Source organism: Nymphalis io, chromosome 23, assembly GCF_905147045.1.
Source record: "Nymphalis io chromosome 23, ilAglIoxx1.1, whole genome shotgun sequence".
Taxonomy (NCBI): Eukaryota; Metazoa; Arthropoda; class Insecta; order Lepidoptera; family Nymphalidae; genus Nymphalis; species Nymphalis io.
The window spans coordinates 8,307,939-8,322,226 of NC_065910.1; the positions used below are offsets into that span (position 1 = coordinate 8,307,939).

The 14,288-nt window shown below is 32.0% G+C and overlaps 1 protein-coding gene across 3 annotated transcripts in view; it reads right to left on the minus strand.

The window, feature by feature from the left end:
• The window catches only part of LOC126777500 (protein MTSS 2), a 230,495-nt gene extending 217,014 nt beyond the window's left edge, over positions 1 to 13,481 (minus strand). For all 3 annotated transcript variants that reach the window (XM_050500512.1, XM_050500513.1, XM_050500511.1), the window contains exon 1: positions 12,962 to 13,481. In XM_050500512.1, the coding sequence (XP_050356469.1) occupies positions 12,962 to 13,033 (72 nt within the window). In that variant the 5' untranslated portion in view covers positions 13,034 to 13,481. The remainder of the gene's footprint in view (positions 1 to 12,961) is intronic.
• Between the last annotated feature and the right edge of the window lie 807 nt (positions 13,482 to 14,288).

Below are 14,288 nucleotides of genomic sequence, written 5' to 3' on the forward strand. Positions count from 1 at the left end.
CTGTATAGACTGTATTCCAATGGCAGAAGGACTTAAGATAAACAAACCTTTGATTTGCATATTTCATGCGATTTGCTAATTGCTCTGCTATTCTAATACAAAAAAGAGCTCTCGATTAATATTTCTATATTAATAATAAAACACTATTCCACCTGACTACTTATAATATACGTTTTAATTTAACTTCCGTAACAAAATCGCCGACGTTTAAAATATAATTTTTCACGAAACCATAATTAATACCACAAATTATTTTACATCTCGACCAAGGACGTTAATTCATGGTCAAAGTTATTTTTTTATCTTTACTCCTCCCGTCGTTGGAACAGGCTATATCGAGGAATGGTCCAAGCTCTTACATAATATATTGTAAGTTTATGGTACTAGGCATACGACCCAAATAATATAACATAACTATAACACTACAACAACTATAACATAACTATGCAGCTTCAAAATGTATGGATAAAACACTATCGTGGTGGGAGATCTGTTAACCAGATAAACCATCTCCAAGGGTCGGCACCGGCCGTGAGTGTTTTCTTAAGAAAAATCTTATTTCACACATTGTTAGAAAGAATTGCGTCCATTTCAAATCGGATATGAACATGCGATTGATAATTAAAGATTCTACTTAAAAATTCCTACAATTCATAACAATATTTCATATACATACTTATTAATATATAGTAACACTATATCAAATCAGTACGAACGTTAACTTCACGCTTTCTGATCAAATTAAAAAAATTAGTCTAACAAATAAGCATAGCTGTCATGCTGTGAAATGTTAAAAAAAAATTGTGTAAATTTTACTAATAAGATTGTATAAATACATTCAGGTAATTCAATACATGAAGTTATAAATATTTTTGCATCAAGATCGTTGTACTCAAATGTTACACACAAATTTGACCCTGAAATTACATAATCCTTGCGCCTAGAATTAAGAAATGCTGTAACTTGTACTTAATTCGGTCCATGCTGAATTAAATTCATTCATCACTTGGCATTTTATCTTTCTTCGCTTAAATTTACAAACAAAAGGCTTTTATATACTATCTTGAGTTTAAGTTACAATAAAACTTTGATTTATTCATAGTGTTTTTTTTTAAAGCCTTTTGAGACTTATTTTCCAGCCATTAAACCAACGAGGCAGACAAAATTAAAAATACTATTAAATGAAAAACAAACGCCCTTATTTGTATACTTACAGTTCCGTGTGAAACGTCGTTTACAGTAAAAAAAAAAGATAAATACCGAACGTAACATTACATAATACTTGTATTCCGTGACGTGTAACCCTAACCTCAGTACGAAAATCGATAGTCACCCTCAAATACGTTGCACCCTTAATACGGGTCGTTTGACAGATTATTTTACACAATGCAGGCGTATCTTTAGGGTATCCTAGCAATTGAAACCCTACGTTCCAGTCTCCCTCCTTAAAGACAATTTGAAGCTTATTACTTTATAGCCAAGAGTATGGCTTATTGGGACCCGTTTCAGTGTAACAGTCCCATGTACACTCACGATTCGAAGACCGCATCCTGTTTGGCACATGTTACCACTGTTCGAATTGAAATAATACTGATGCCCGGTTACTTTATTCAAGAAATGATTCGCTTCGCCTACGGATAGTAGAATTGACTACGAGGCGTAATTCAAAGCGTCCTCATTAAATACGATTCCGAAGTGTCGAAGACGAATGATAGCCCATTGTACTGGTAGCAACTCAACTCAGTAAACAATCAGATACTGATGTACAATAACGATTCGATTTAATAAAGAGCACACGTGCCAAGTTTGCCGACATCACTTAAATTATACACTATACGAGTATAATAAATAACATAAATTATTAACCAAAAATATTTATAAACAAAGAACAGTTCCATCCATTTCTCCATAAAGGATATCAAAACCTCAAAACCACAGCTCTAATTATACTTCGTAGAATTTTCAATTTTAGTTGACATTTTAGATAAAGCAATACATAATTGAGTTTATAACCGACTCATCTAAAAGGGTACTATTGAAAATCAATGATGCCATTCATAGATGCCGAATGCTACTTAATTGGTACACGGCGCTGAAGCGAATAATTTTTAGAATTTTATTTATATACATTTTAGTTTTTTTTTTTTATGCCAGTCACAATAAGGTTTTCAGTTTTTTTTTATTCTTACGTTACTATTCAAGGCAACGTGTTGGGATACGACAAGTTGATACGAAATCGAAATGTTTGTGATGTCATCTACTAAAATAGATATTATACACCTACCGCACTATTGTAACTTATTTATAAAGTTAAAGTTACTGAGATCAGAGATGACATCGTCTCTTTAAATATGTCTTATGGTTCAAGAATATCACTAGCTTTTCCCTGCGGTTTTCCTCGCTTATAACGTCACTCCGTCCGCCCAGTGGTTCATGGCCTGATGAGGCTTTAATCATTCTTAATAAATGGGTAATAATTTAATCTGATTAGTGAATCTTGCACTCAACACGCTTAAGCAAACGAATTCTTCTATGCAAAGTAACAAGAATGATTCGTTTAAATATAATAATAATGTCCTCCACACCGATTTCGGCCACGGCGGCCAATCTCAAGAGAGATTAGCCAACTACGCAGGAGATATTATCGTGCACATGTGAGTGCGCTATCACAGGTGCACTCTCTATTCCCTAACTCTCATAATCCGATGGGATGGCAATCCGACACGACCGGAAAGAGTTCAGGCGCAGGACCAACGTCTTTACGTGCTTAATGCGTTTAAATATACAAATTGTATGACATGATTTAATTTCGATTCGATACGAGATCATCAAGAGCAAGGAAAATGGGTATAAATTATTTACCTGAATGTCGCTAGCAAGAACGTTTAGAAAAACTTGACTTCATACGCGTCAATTTATTTCACTTGTAGTTTATTCATGATGAGATAATACATATTATTAGTCTTAAGTCTATTGTAAAATAGGAATGGATATAAAATCTTTTAAAATAAAGTTAAAGTTACTAAAAATTTACTATGTAAATTACTAAAAAATAATTGATTATAACATCTTAGTAATAGTTAAGCTTAGATAAGATTTGTATTTAGCATTTTGGGTAAAGCGCTAGTAATTTTATATTTACTAAATGTAGACTTAGTCTGTTAGAACAAACTCGAAACTCACAATAGAACACGGTCGTGAAATGTCAAAAAGGGATAATTGATATTCTGTAACAACTTTAAGGACACACGCGTCAAAATAGCGTATCACCGTAAATGGATTTTCGTTATTTCACGAGTGAGAAAAGAGCGAGTTCTTCGAGCGTAACATTGTGCTAATTTTGACTAGTTATTATTAAAACGCCAACATTAATAAACGTTATTCTTCAATCAATATTATTAATACTTAAATACTTATTATTATAATAGGAACCTCAATAACTCAATAGTTACATAAAATAGTATGACCTAGCGATGTAAAAACCGTTTGTTCGATTCTGACCCCTAGGATCAATGTCGTACATACATTAGCACAAGCTTTACGCTGTTGTAAAATAGTTATGTATATAGGATAGGTATTTAATATTCGGTAGTCCTAATACTGTTTAAAAAATGAATACACTGTTTTTATAATTATTTCCAACTATCTTGGTTATACTGCGATTTTACTAAATCCAATATTCGAAACCTTTAAGAGATGAGAATGAATAATACGCTTCATACAATTCTTAAGAAAAACGAATGTGAGCATCCCAGAGATAAAATGGGGCAAAGAGTAATGAAACTGTATTCTTCCGCATTTCTTAATCTCCCATTGTACGTTTCTGCTTGGTTAGCTTGAATCGTTAAAAATGTACGTACATTTTTGATATGACTAAATAATATTGTTAAGCTTCCATAATATAATGTTAGCAATTAAAAAAGTCATACACGAATATTTTACTCCCTATTCACTCACTTCATTAATTATCCTAAAGATTAGTCGTATAGTTTTTCAAAATATCGCCTATATACAAATAGAGAGAGAAAGAAATATACTATATTTTTGTATATCAATTTAATCCTACTAATATCAAACAAAATTTGAGTGGATTGATGATTTTTCTTCGCTTTCGAGATAGACGAACAAACAGGACGCATGTTGGTAAGTGGTCATCGTCGCCCATGAGCGGCAACAATGTCAGGGGGCACGGCCAAGCCAAGTATATCATAAGCATCGCTTAAAAAAGGACATATTGTAGCATGAAGGAACACCGAGGAAGGGAGACGAATGGATCTTTGTCACCCTTTCAAGCATACTGAAGAGATTTATATATGAAATCTGGAATAAAGATAGTTTATACCCTGACTTAAAACATTGTCTACCTTACACCAGGCCTCCCTTACTCACACGCGGGCATAGCCGTGTGCGGAAGCTCGTATATATATCCTCAATTGCGACAGGATTTAAAAGTAACAAGTCTAAAAAAAAATGTTCTCGAAATTTCTGCTTTCATATAAAAAATAACTTTCACCTTACGCAAAGTTTACAATAGAAGTTGAACAGCCTTGTTTATTTATGTTACACGTACGGAACCGAACCACCAAAAACACGAACCAAACTAGCGCTAAAAATAAGATCACGGTTCGAAAAAGCTGTTATTGATAGATTACAGTTATTAACTTTGATAATTGTGTAAATTTAATAACGTTCAATTGATTTTATTATATCTTTAAATCCAAGACTTTTTGATTTTCCTACGTCCGTGGTCATTACGTCACCGATTACCAATTATAGTTATATTATCACAATTGAAGTGAAAAAAAAAACTTGTGATATAAAAAACAAAAAATCCCGCTGATTTTTTTTCGTTAGTCTTCTCATGTCTAAGGTGTTTATTTCCGAACCGGTGATAGATTTACGAAATTCAATAAGTAAGTAACGCTTCTATATTAAGTAGATTTTAGACTTTGACTTGCTATAATATTGGTTAATAAAATATAATATATATCAAACGAATTCTTTACTAATCCATTTAGTAGATTCACGTGTTCTAACCACTGGGCCATCTCGGCTTTTGTGTGTGGTGTGGTGCCGGGTTTGAACCCGGGCAAGCACCACTGTATTTTCATGTGCTTAATTTGTGATTATAATTCATCTCGTGCTTAACGGTGAAGGAAAACATCATGAGGAAACCTGCATGTGTCTAATTTCATTGAAATTCTGCCACATGTGTATTCTACCAACCCGCATTGGAGCAGCGTGGTGGAATAAGCTCCACAACCTTCTCCTCAAAAGGGAGAGGAGGCCTTAGCCCAGCAGTGGGACATTAACAGGCTGTTACTGTACTGTTACTGTTACCATTTAGTAAGCAATAGTTATTACTAATATCCCTTAAATCAATTTTTACATGACTACAATATTATATATATATTTATAACATGTTTGACATTAATAGACTTTGTTACCGTTTGACCGATCACCGTAAAAGATGGTATACGTACGTGTGTGTACTTTTTCTAGAAGATTTTTATATATTATGTAATTCGGTGTATGCTCCCGCTAAATGTCGCTGCAGCACATCACTTTCAACGCTCAACCAATCGTATACATTCTATTTTATCAATTTCATATATAAAACTTCGTATATAAAATTCAATATATGTGTTGTGATCAATGCTTTGAAACTATTTATTTTATTTTATACATGATCGCGATAACTGTAATGTCGGAGTTTATGTCACCGACCCGTTCTTGTACCGTTAAAAAGGGAATATGCTTCGGTCACATAGTGTTCGAGAACGTGAAATATAAGGATATAATGATATTTTTAAACTAAAAACAGTTTTATTTATTAAACTTCAGTCATATATATATATTAGGTCCATACATATGAAATTGGCGTTTTGTACGGGAGGAATATAAAGTCAATTTTTTTTATAAAATATATTTAATTAATCAAAGTATGCACCGTTGTTATCTATGCACTTTTGCCATCTCATAGGTAGTTCATTGATCCCTGTACTAAAAAAATTATGGGAGCGAGAATCGATAAACTCTTTGAAGGCGGTTTGGACTGCCGCATCGGAGTTGAATTTTTTCCTTGTAAGAAGTTGTCCAAATGCCGTAAAAAATGGTAATCTGTTGGAGCAAGGTCCGGGGAGTACGGTGGATGTCGCAGACATACCAATTGTAGCTCATCTAACTTAGTTGTTTCTTGTGCAGTGTGTGGTGCAGCGCCGTACACATCATTAATCCTTCGAGCTGTTTCTGCAGCACTGGTGCCACGGTAGAACTCGTACTCGTAAATATACCGTTATTTCATGTTTTCCATTGTGCGGTAATAAGCGACGCCAAAGAAAAAATAATGAGGAAAAAACAAATGAATGACTGTTTTCAAAACTCAAACGTACCAGCTAAATGAATTTATAAATTTGAATTTGGAATTCATAACCAAATAGGAGATATTTCAGATCAAAGTGGTCAGTGCGACAAAACGCTAATTTCAAATGTAAGGACCTGATATAACATATTATCCACCCCAATTATGAAGGTATGAAACAATTGTTTCATTATTTGTGTGTGACAAACGGAAAAGAAAATGACTATTTACTAACTATCTTGTATTCGCCTATTTATGCGTAGTTATTTTGTTGTAAATATCTTAGTTTTGACGTTATTACATTCTCTAGTGAAAACTTATGTGCATTATGTGATTTACATTGAAATGATTAGAAGTTTTATTCTTAATGTTCACTATAGTGTTAAGGATATTATGATGTGACAAGCACATATACAAAGAAATGTTTCATTTATTCATTCAAATGAGAAGTTCAATATCAATCATTAAAAAAAGAAAATATGAATGCTTAGTAGAACAAGACGTTTTACAACCAGTTATATTTTACAATGGGAACAAATAAGCAAACGGTCCACCTGGATGGCAGCGTCGCGCACGGCGAGTTGCAGAAGCTTCATATGTTGAAATTTCAACATGATTTAATTACCCTTGAACACACATTCATTAAAATAAAAAAGTAACAAATATCTGTTTAAATGCATTACAATAAACCTATCAATTCTTACATAGTAACTAAGGAATTCAAATTTGACGCGTTGATAACAGGGTTGACTAACCAAACATTTTAAGTAGCCGTCAAAATGCTAATTAACAGAAGACGATTAGATATATTTAACCGGTTCGGGTTATGTGGAATAAGTCGATTATTTACGTAACGTCTTAAATGAAATATTCTAAATACATTCATAATTACAGTAATTACATTCCACTACTGAATTACCGCATTAAAACTCTTGTAATAGAAAACGTATTTTGTATTGCTTTAAAATTATTGTTTTACTATCACGTTTTACTTTAAATTCATGTAAAGTTGTGTGCAGTGGGGCTTTGTGCAAACCTGTCTGCTTACTACCCGATTTTCACATATGCTTCCGCTAAATAGCATTACTTGATGTTGTGTTCCGATTTAAAGGGTGGCTGAGTCGATGAACTACAGCGACATAAGTTATTTGTTTTCAAAGTTGGTGGCGCACTGGTGATGATAGGAATAATAAATATTTTTTACAGCGCCAATGCTCCAATAGCTGAAGGATGCCAGGATCGAATCTGTACCTTTTTACATCGCTAGACAGACCGTAACATTTTGTCTTTAATCGTTATTCTTGTATTATTATATCATAATTGGTTATATCTTTAAGATGGAATTCTCAGTATAAACCACAAAACGAACGAGTGATTGCTTCACTTGTAATAAACTTGTTAAGTTACTTTTAAAAGGTCCTTGTAAAAATCTACTCGAATCTATAATAGTATATAAATGCGAAAGTAACCCTGTTTGCCTCTTACTCTTTCACGGCTAGAACACTAAACCGATTTTGATGAGATTTGATATGAACAAGCTTGAACCCCGCGAAAGGACATTGGCTACTTTTTTATAACATCCCTTCCTCCCAACACCAACATCCCACTTTCCTAGTACAGTATATTTTAATATAATATTGTAGTTTTATTCCTATTAAAGCGTTTCCAGCATTCATAAGAAAATATCTAGAACCTTATCAAATTCAATCAATATCTCAAATAAAGAATTCCGTATTAAAAACTAGAGCTTTACCCGCAGCTCCGCTTGCTTCATAATTCAGAATGGCTAAACACAAATTTCCATAACATGTCATAATATCACTAACTTAAGGGTTAAATTTTTAAAAATCCTTGGTACTAACCTTCGGCGTAAAAGGAGCCTGGATACATTTTTTATGGTGTTTCAGTAGTTTGAGCTTTGCGTTAATATATCAGTCAATCAGTTATTGATTAAATTAACGCAAAATCTTAATAATTAACGATAAACCTTCGCGCAGTTGTTTTTATTACATTAACACTTGTGTACAAATACAAATCGTCATTGACAATTGTAAACGCGTGGAGTACGACGTAATACACTGCTTTTAGTGTAATAAATAGACCGTGACACTACACCGTCGTATCCCGTAATACTTCGTTAGTTTTTTCCAATGTATTAAAGGCAAGACGGTTTATAATTTAATCACTTAATGCTCATATTAATTTCAAACCCTACAAAAAGTGCGATGCTTTGTCATATTGATTCTTCATTTGAATTGTTTGTAAAAATTCTTTGAGGTGAGGTGAGAATATTATAATTAAATACACGTAACATTTTTAATGTAATATTACTGAAATGAAAAATCTCTCTTATCAAACGTTTTCTACCTATAGACATTAAAATCGTGTACGTAACGAACTTAATTAAACATCGCTGTGATGATGGTAATCCTATTTTAAAACACTTTTTTCAATCCAGAGGGATGCGGCATTGTTAGTCATTATTACGGATTCTTCTGCCAATTTAAGAATTCCTCAATCAGTTAGTATAGTAATCAAGCGCTTAATTTTTTTTATTAATAAATATAAAGCGCTTTAGCAAAAGCGCTACGATCGTGGGATCTAAACGATGACATAAATATCACTCATGACTGTAATCTTACCTGCAGGTGCAACTGCTAATTAAACTACACTAATATTATGAGCGCTATAGTAATTCTGCCGGTTTGTTTGTTACTTCATAACTACCTATAAGCCTATTACAATCACACGAGGACTAAAGACAAGTAAACCATTTTTACTTTGAATTGACATGATTGGTCGAAATATCAAATAATCTATGGTAGTATTCATTATGGATTCGTGAAAAAAATGGCGTTTTGAACGTCGGCGAAGTTATTATCGGAACCTTGAAATCGGAACGGGTAGTAACGTTAAAGTGGATAATAAGTGGAATGGTGTTGTGTATATATATATAAGTAAATATATTTTAATCTAGAAATGTTTAAAAGTTTGTTAAATAAATAATATAGCAGAATTATTAGCAAATAGTATGGAATTTGTAATTATCTAAGGTCTATTTATTTTAACGTTCGATTACTATAAGCTTTTTTTTTTTATAGAAAAGGAAGGCGGACGAGCATATGGGCCACCTGATGGTAAGTGGTCACCAACGCTCTTAGACATTGGCATTGTAAGAAATGTCAACCATCGCTTACATATCCAATGCGCCACCAACCTTGGGAATTAAGATTTTATGTCCCTTGTGCCTGTAATTACACTGGCTCACTCACCCTTCAAACCGGAACACAACAATATCAAGTATTGCTGTTTTGCGGTAGAATATCTGATGAGTGGGTGGTACCTACCCAGACGAGCTTGCACAAAGCCCTACCACCAGTATCTATCCTACATTTGTCATTCAAATAAAAGTCAGTCAGTGTCACGGGGCACAAATAGTATAAATAGAAGTATAGAAGAGGATGCAGCAATATAGAACTTATCACCCCTTAAAAAAATATATTTAAAAGTGAAGCCGTAGATAATTAAACAGTCGCTATAGAATTTTCTTATCCGGCGATCGCTAAATATTTTTGTTACATTAATATAGTGTGTTAATTACCAAAAATCAACGTTAAGCTTTCGAAGTTGTTCGAATTTGAGAGTTGAGACAGCGTTTCTGACGCAAAACCCTTAAATTCTATCATATGTACTGTTCAATTGTTAGTTAAATGGATTTTAGTCTGTGGACACAGGTTATTTCACTAATATAAAAAAGAGCATGATTGTTGTAATCGAATATACAAAATTCAATTAAATTTTGAACAAGAACCCATATGAAATATATGTTTCAAACGTTATGTTTATAATAATTGCTGTACGTGTATATATGCTTAACGTATAGTTATTAAATTAACAAAATCATTCGACTATTTTTAAAATAAACTTCGCCTTAATTCTTTCACGAATTACAAGACATCGTGTTATTTACTAAAGCAATCAATGCATTTCAATTAATCCCAATTATACCCTATATACTACGTAGGACATTGAAGTATTAATGTAGTTATGTAAATTACGAAATAAAAAAAAAACTGTATCCTTAATAATGCTAAAAATTCTGGTGAACAAAATTTACCATTACGAATCAAACAAATCGCAGCAGCTCCTCATAAGAAATACGTATTTTGCTGATTATATCAGACTTATAATGTCCTCCTGACGGATTTCGATGACAGAGGACATTCTCGCGGGAGACCAGCCGACTGCGCGGTACATATTATAATGCAAAAATGGCTGCTCAAACATAGGTGCACTCGAAATCCGAATGGATGGCCAATGAAACACGACCGGAAAGAGTTCAGACGTAGGACCGAATTTAAGTGCTTTCGGAGCACTGCTAATTTTTCAGACTCTGGGATTGAAAATTTGTAGTCAGAAAAAACCAATAACTTTTTACTGGCCCGACGGGGTTCGAAACCCAGGATCTCATTTGCTACGGCCTTACATACTAGCCACTAGGCGAACTAGGCATCAGACTTATAAGATATGAGAGCAAACAATACGACTGATCTCATCGTATTCAAGTATAACTATTCATGAAGTTATATTCCAAGATAAATTCCCATTTGTATTCAGTATTTATGTATCTAAATGCTGCATGTTGACACTATTGCTATTACAGGTACATAATATAATTTTGACTTAATTATAATTATATTATTATCAATTAATTTAAAACTAGTCTATTTGTTTTGAGGGATTGCCATTCCACAAGATTCCCTGCAATTTGTCGAAGTTTAAAAAGTAAAGTTACCACCTCATTGACAAACTAAGTTTCCCGATAGGTACAATGTTGGTGTCTTCAAATCCAGAGTAAACAGGTTTCTTATAGGTCCGTCCGTTATATAGGACCGTGTCGATGCTTAACATCAGGCAAGTCAACGGTCAAACGCTGGCCTATTAATTGTAAAAAAAAAACTAATTACATTGCCACGAAACTTCTATTGCCTATACAGGAAGGATAAATGTTAATAGTTAATTTTTAGTAGGGCAGAACACAATCATCCATATCATACGATTATCAATGCCATCTCAATGTAGAACAATGAACATAATGACAAAATAATATTATTAACAACTTTAATAGACATTTTAAATAATCATTATGCTACTATACTCTGTAGTCGTCTAAATTATTAAATTGATATTTAATAACAATTAATATATAGTCCATTCGTACCATGAGTTAAGACAAATAAATGACTTTCACATTGAATTGTCCCTATATCATAGGTCTAAATGTTAAATAATCTATGACATAAATTATACATAGATTTGTGTAAAAATTGCATTTTGAATGTCAGCTTTTGAAGTAAAATTAAAGCGGTTATAAGTAGTTTAGTGAAATAATTTTATATTATAAAAATATATTGATCAGGACAGTTTGTGGTACATATAGTAGAGCTGTTAGCATATCACATAAAAAAAGTAAATTCCAAGGTTATGTAACGTAATTTTGGCATATGTTACGTTCGTATTTACTCTTTCTTCGATTGGAATAGTCGATAGCTATAAAGTGATATTTTGTAGTCAATTAGTTCTTGAAATAAGCTAACAAAATAAAAATCTAAGTGAACATTTAAGTTAAATACTATACTAATCATTTCCACATAGGGGGTAAAGTGGCAAGTTTCCAATTCATTGGCTGAAAAATGAACGAGCCCTCCTATATAAAGACCTTGATGTCAATATTTTGAACCGTTGAATATAAGTGAACTTCAAGAAAATGCTTTTTTTAAAATAAATTACTCATGGACAGTTGATAAGCCCTCATTACACTACCTATTTAAATAATTCTTGTTTTTATGTAATAGAGACCTATAAGGATTGTCCCACATCAATAAGCAGAAAAATTCAAGCAATCGGTGTCAACGCAAGGAAAACACAATATATTTTATTCATATCGAAGTCTTTTCTTGTTAAAATTTATGATTAAACATACTCTCTTCTCTCTTATAATACTTATAATACTAATTGGTGGTTTTTTTTGTATTAAATGAATATTTTAATAAAAATAAAAATCGCATATCCCTACCATAGTTAAGCTTAATAGTCAACTCAATTCAATAATAGATTTTAAGTACTTGTGCTTCATAAATGAAATCTAAGATTTGTTATGTTATTAATCAGTAGATACAATTCATAAGCAATATAATAAAAAAAAAATCAAGTTCATTATCATCTAAAAACTAAATAGTTTTGAAAATATTAAATCATAACAATTTGCTTTTTTTTTAAATTACTTAAATAACTTCTTAAAATAATGGTTTAATTCATAAATTATTTAAGAGTATGTATTCCCATAAAGAATATTTTAAGTTGATTGCCTTAATTTATATAGTATGCATTATCTTTTATAAACGTAATAAATTGCATACTTTACCGATTCGCTATATGCGTAACCGTGTTAAGTGAAAAATTACAGCAGTTTTCTTTAACTAAGCTAGAGATAAAAACACTTCGTTCAATTTGAGCGACTTTAAAGTCCGCTTAAAAAATGTGGACCGACAAGTGGCGATCTAGAAAACTGTGGAGAATAATATAAATTCTATGACCTACCTTCATATCCGAAACAATTTGTTGATATAAGTTCCACAAGGGAGAACAATCCTTCTCTGTGGTCCCCTCCATTGTCTAAATAAACACAAACTGGACACAATAACACAAGAAACACGGTCAAGCACAGAAGTTCACATCGCACAGTGCCCTATACACTCCATAATGATTATACGGTAACTGTTGCATTTTTGTTGTAATAACAGTAATTATCATGCACTCGTTTAAGTACTACCTACATTTCACTTTTTATCAAAAGGCACTAAACAATGCATAAAATAGGGAATGTAATAAATCAATATTTATAAACAAAAATCCTCCATTGAAGGAAGACAAGCTAAGAAAAGACTTTATTTTAATAAAACTTCACTTAATGTAACATTAGTAAAATTACAATAAATAAAACCGAATCTAATTTATTCTTTTTCATTCAAAAAAAGCGATAAGAGACTCGTTTTTTATCATAAAACACGAACAATTTTTTTCTAAACCGCACTTCTGTTCGGTAACAACGGAGCGGCAAGCCGATAGACACAATCAGTTTGTTTGCGAAGAGTATTGCAGTTTGCTTGGCTCAATTTTGTAAAATGTTGCTATCCTTTATTTTCTGATTCCAATGCTGCCATGTTATAATATTAAGCTACCAACAACAACAAAAAGTCCATGTAACACAAAAAATGGTCTGTGCTAATTATTAAATGATTTTTAATTAGTAATATTAATACTGACAATCAGTAAATTTAACGGTCTGGACATTATGCGATTGTACTTGGAACTAATATCAACTAAATTAGTTTTGTGGTAAAGAGTACCGATGTCACGTGTGTTGTTTGTTTTGATTGTCACTTAAAGTCAAAGATGTGATCTTTTTACTAATTTTATAATAGCATTGTGATGCTTACCTATCGTCTTTGTTATTAGATTAGGGTAAAACAATTACATTCAAAAACACTTTACTGCATTAAAATTTTCAACATTTTTGAAGTCATTCACTATTAGTTTTTACTTATTAGTATTCAAAAATCTTCAAGTGAGTTCTAGATTTTTGTACCGTCTGTTCTTCATATATGAATTAGCAAATTATATCAGTGTATAGGTAATCGCCTACTTTTTTTACAGGTGTTCTAAAATTCAAAAATATTAAAATAATAAAATAAGATTTTAAATAGATTTTTAAAAATAATTTTAAAATAAGTTAATTTTCAATTATCGTGAATTTTGAGTTTATGTTAAAATTAAGAAATTAAAAATGTAATCATTATCAATGTATCATTGTTTGAATTTTTATATAATAATTATAGTTCATTCATGAATTATTATATATAAAAGT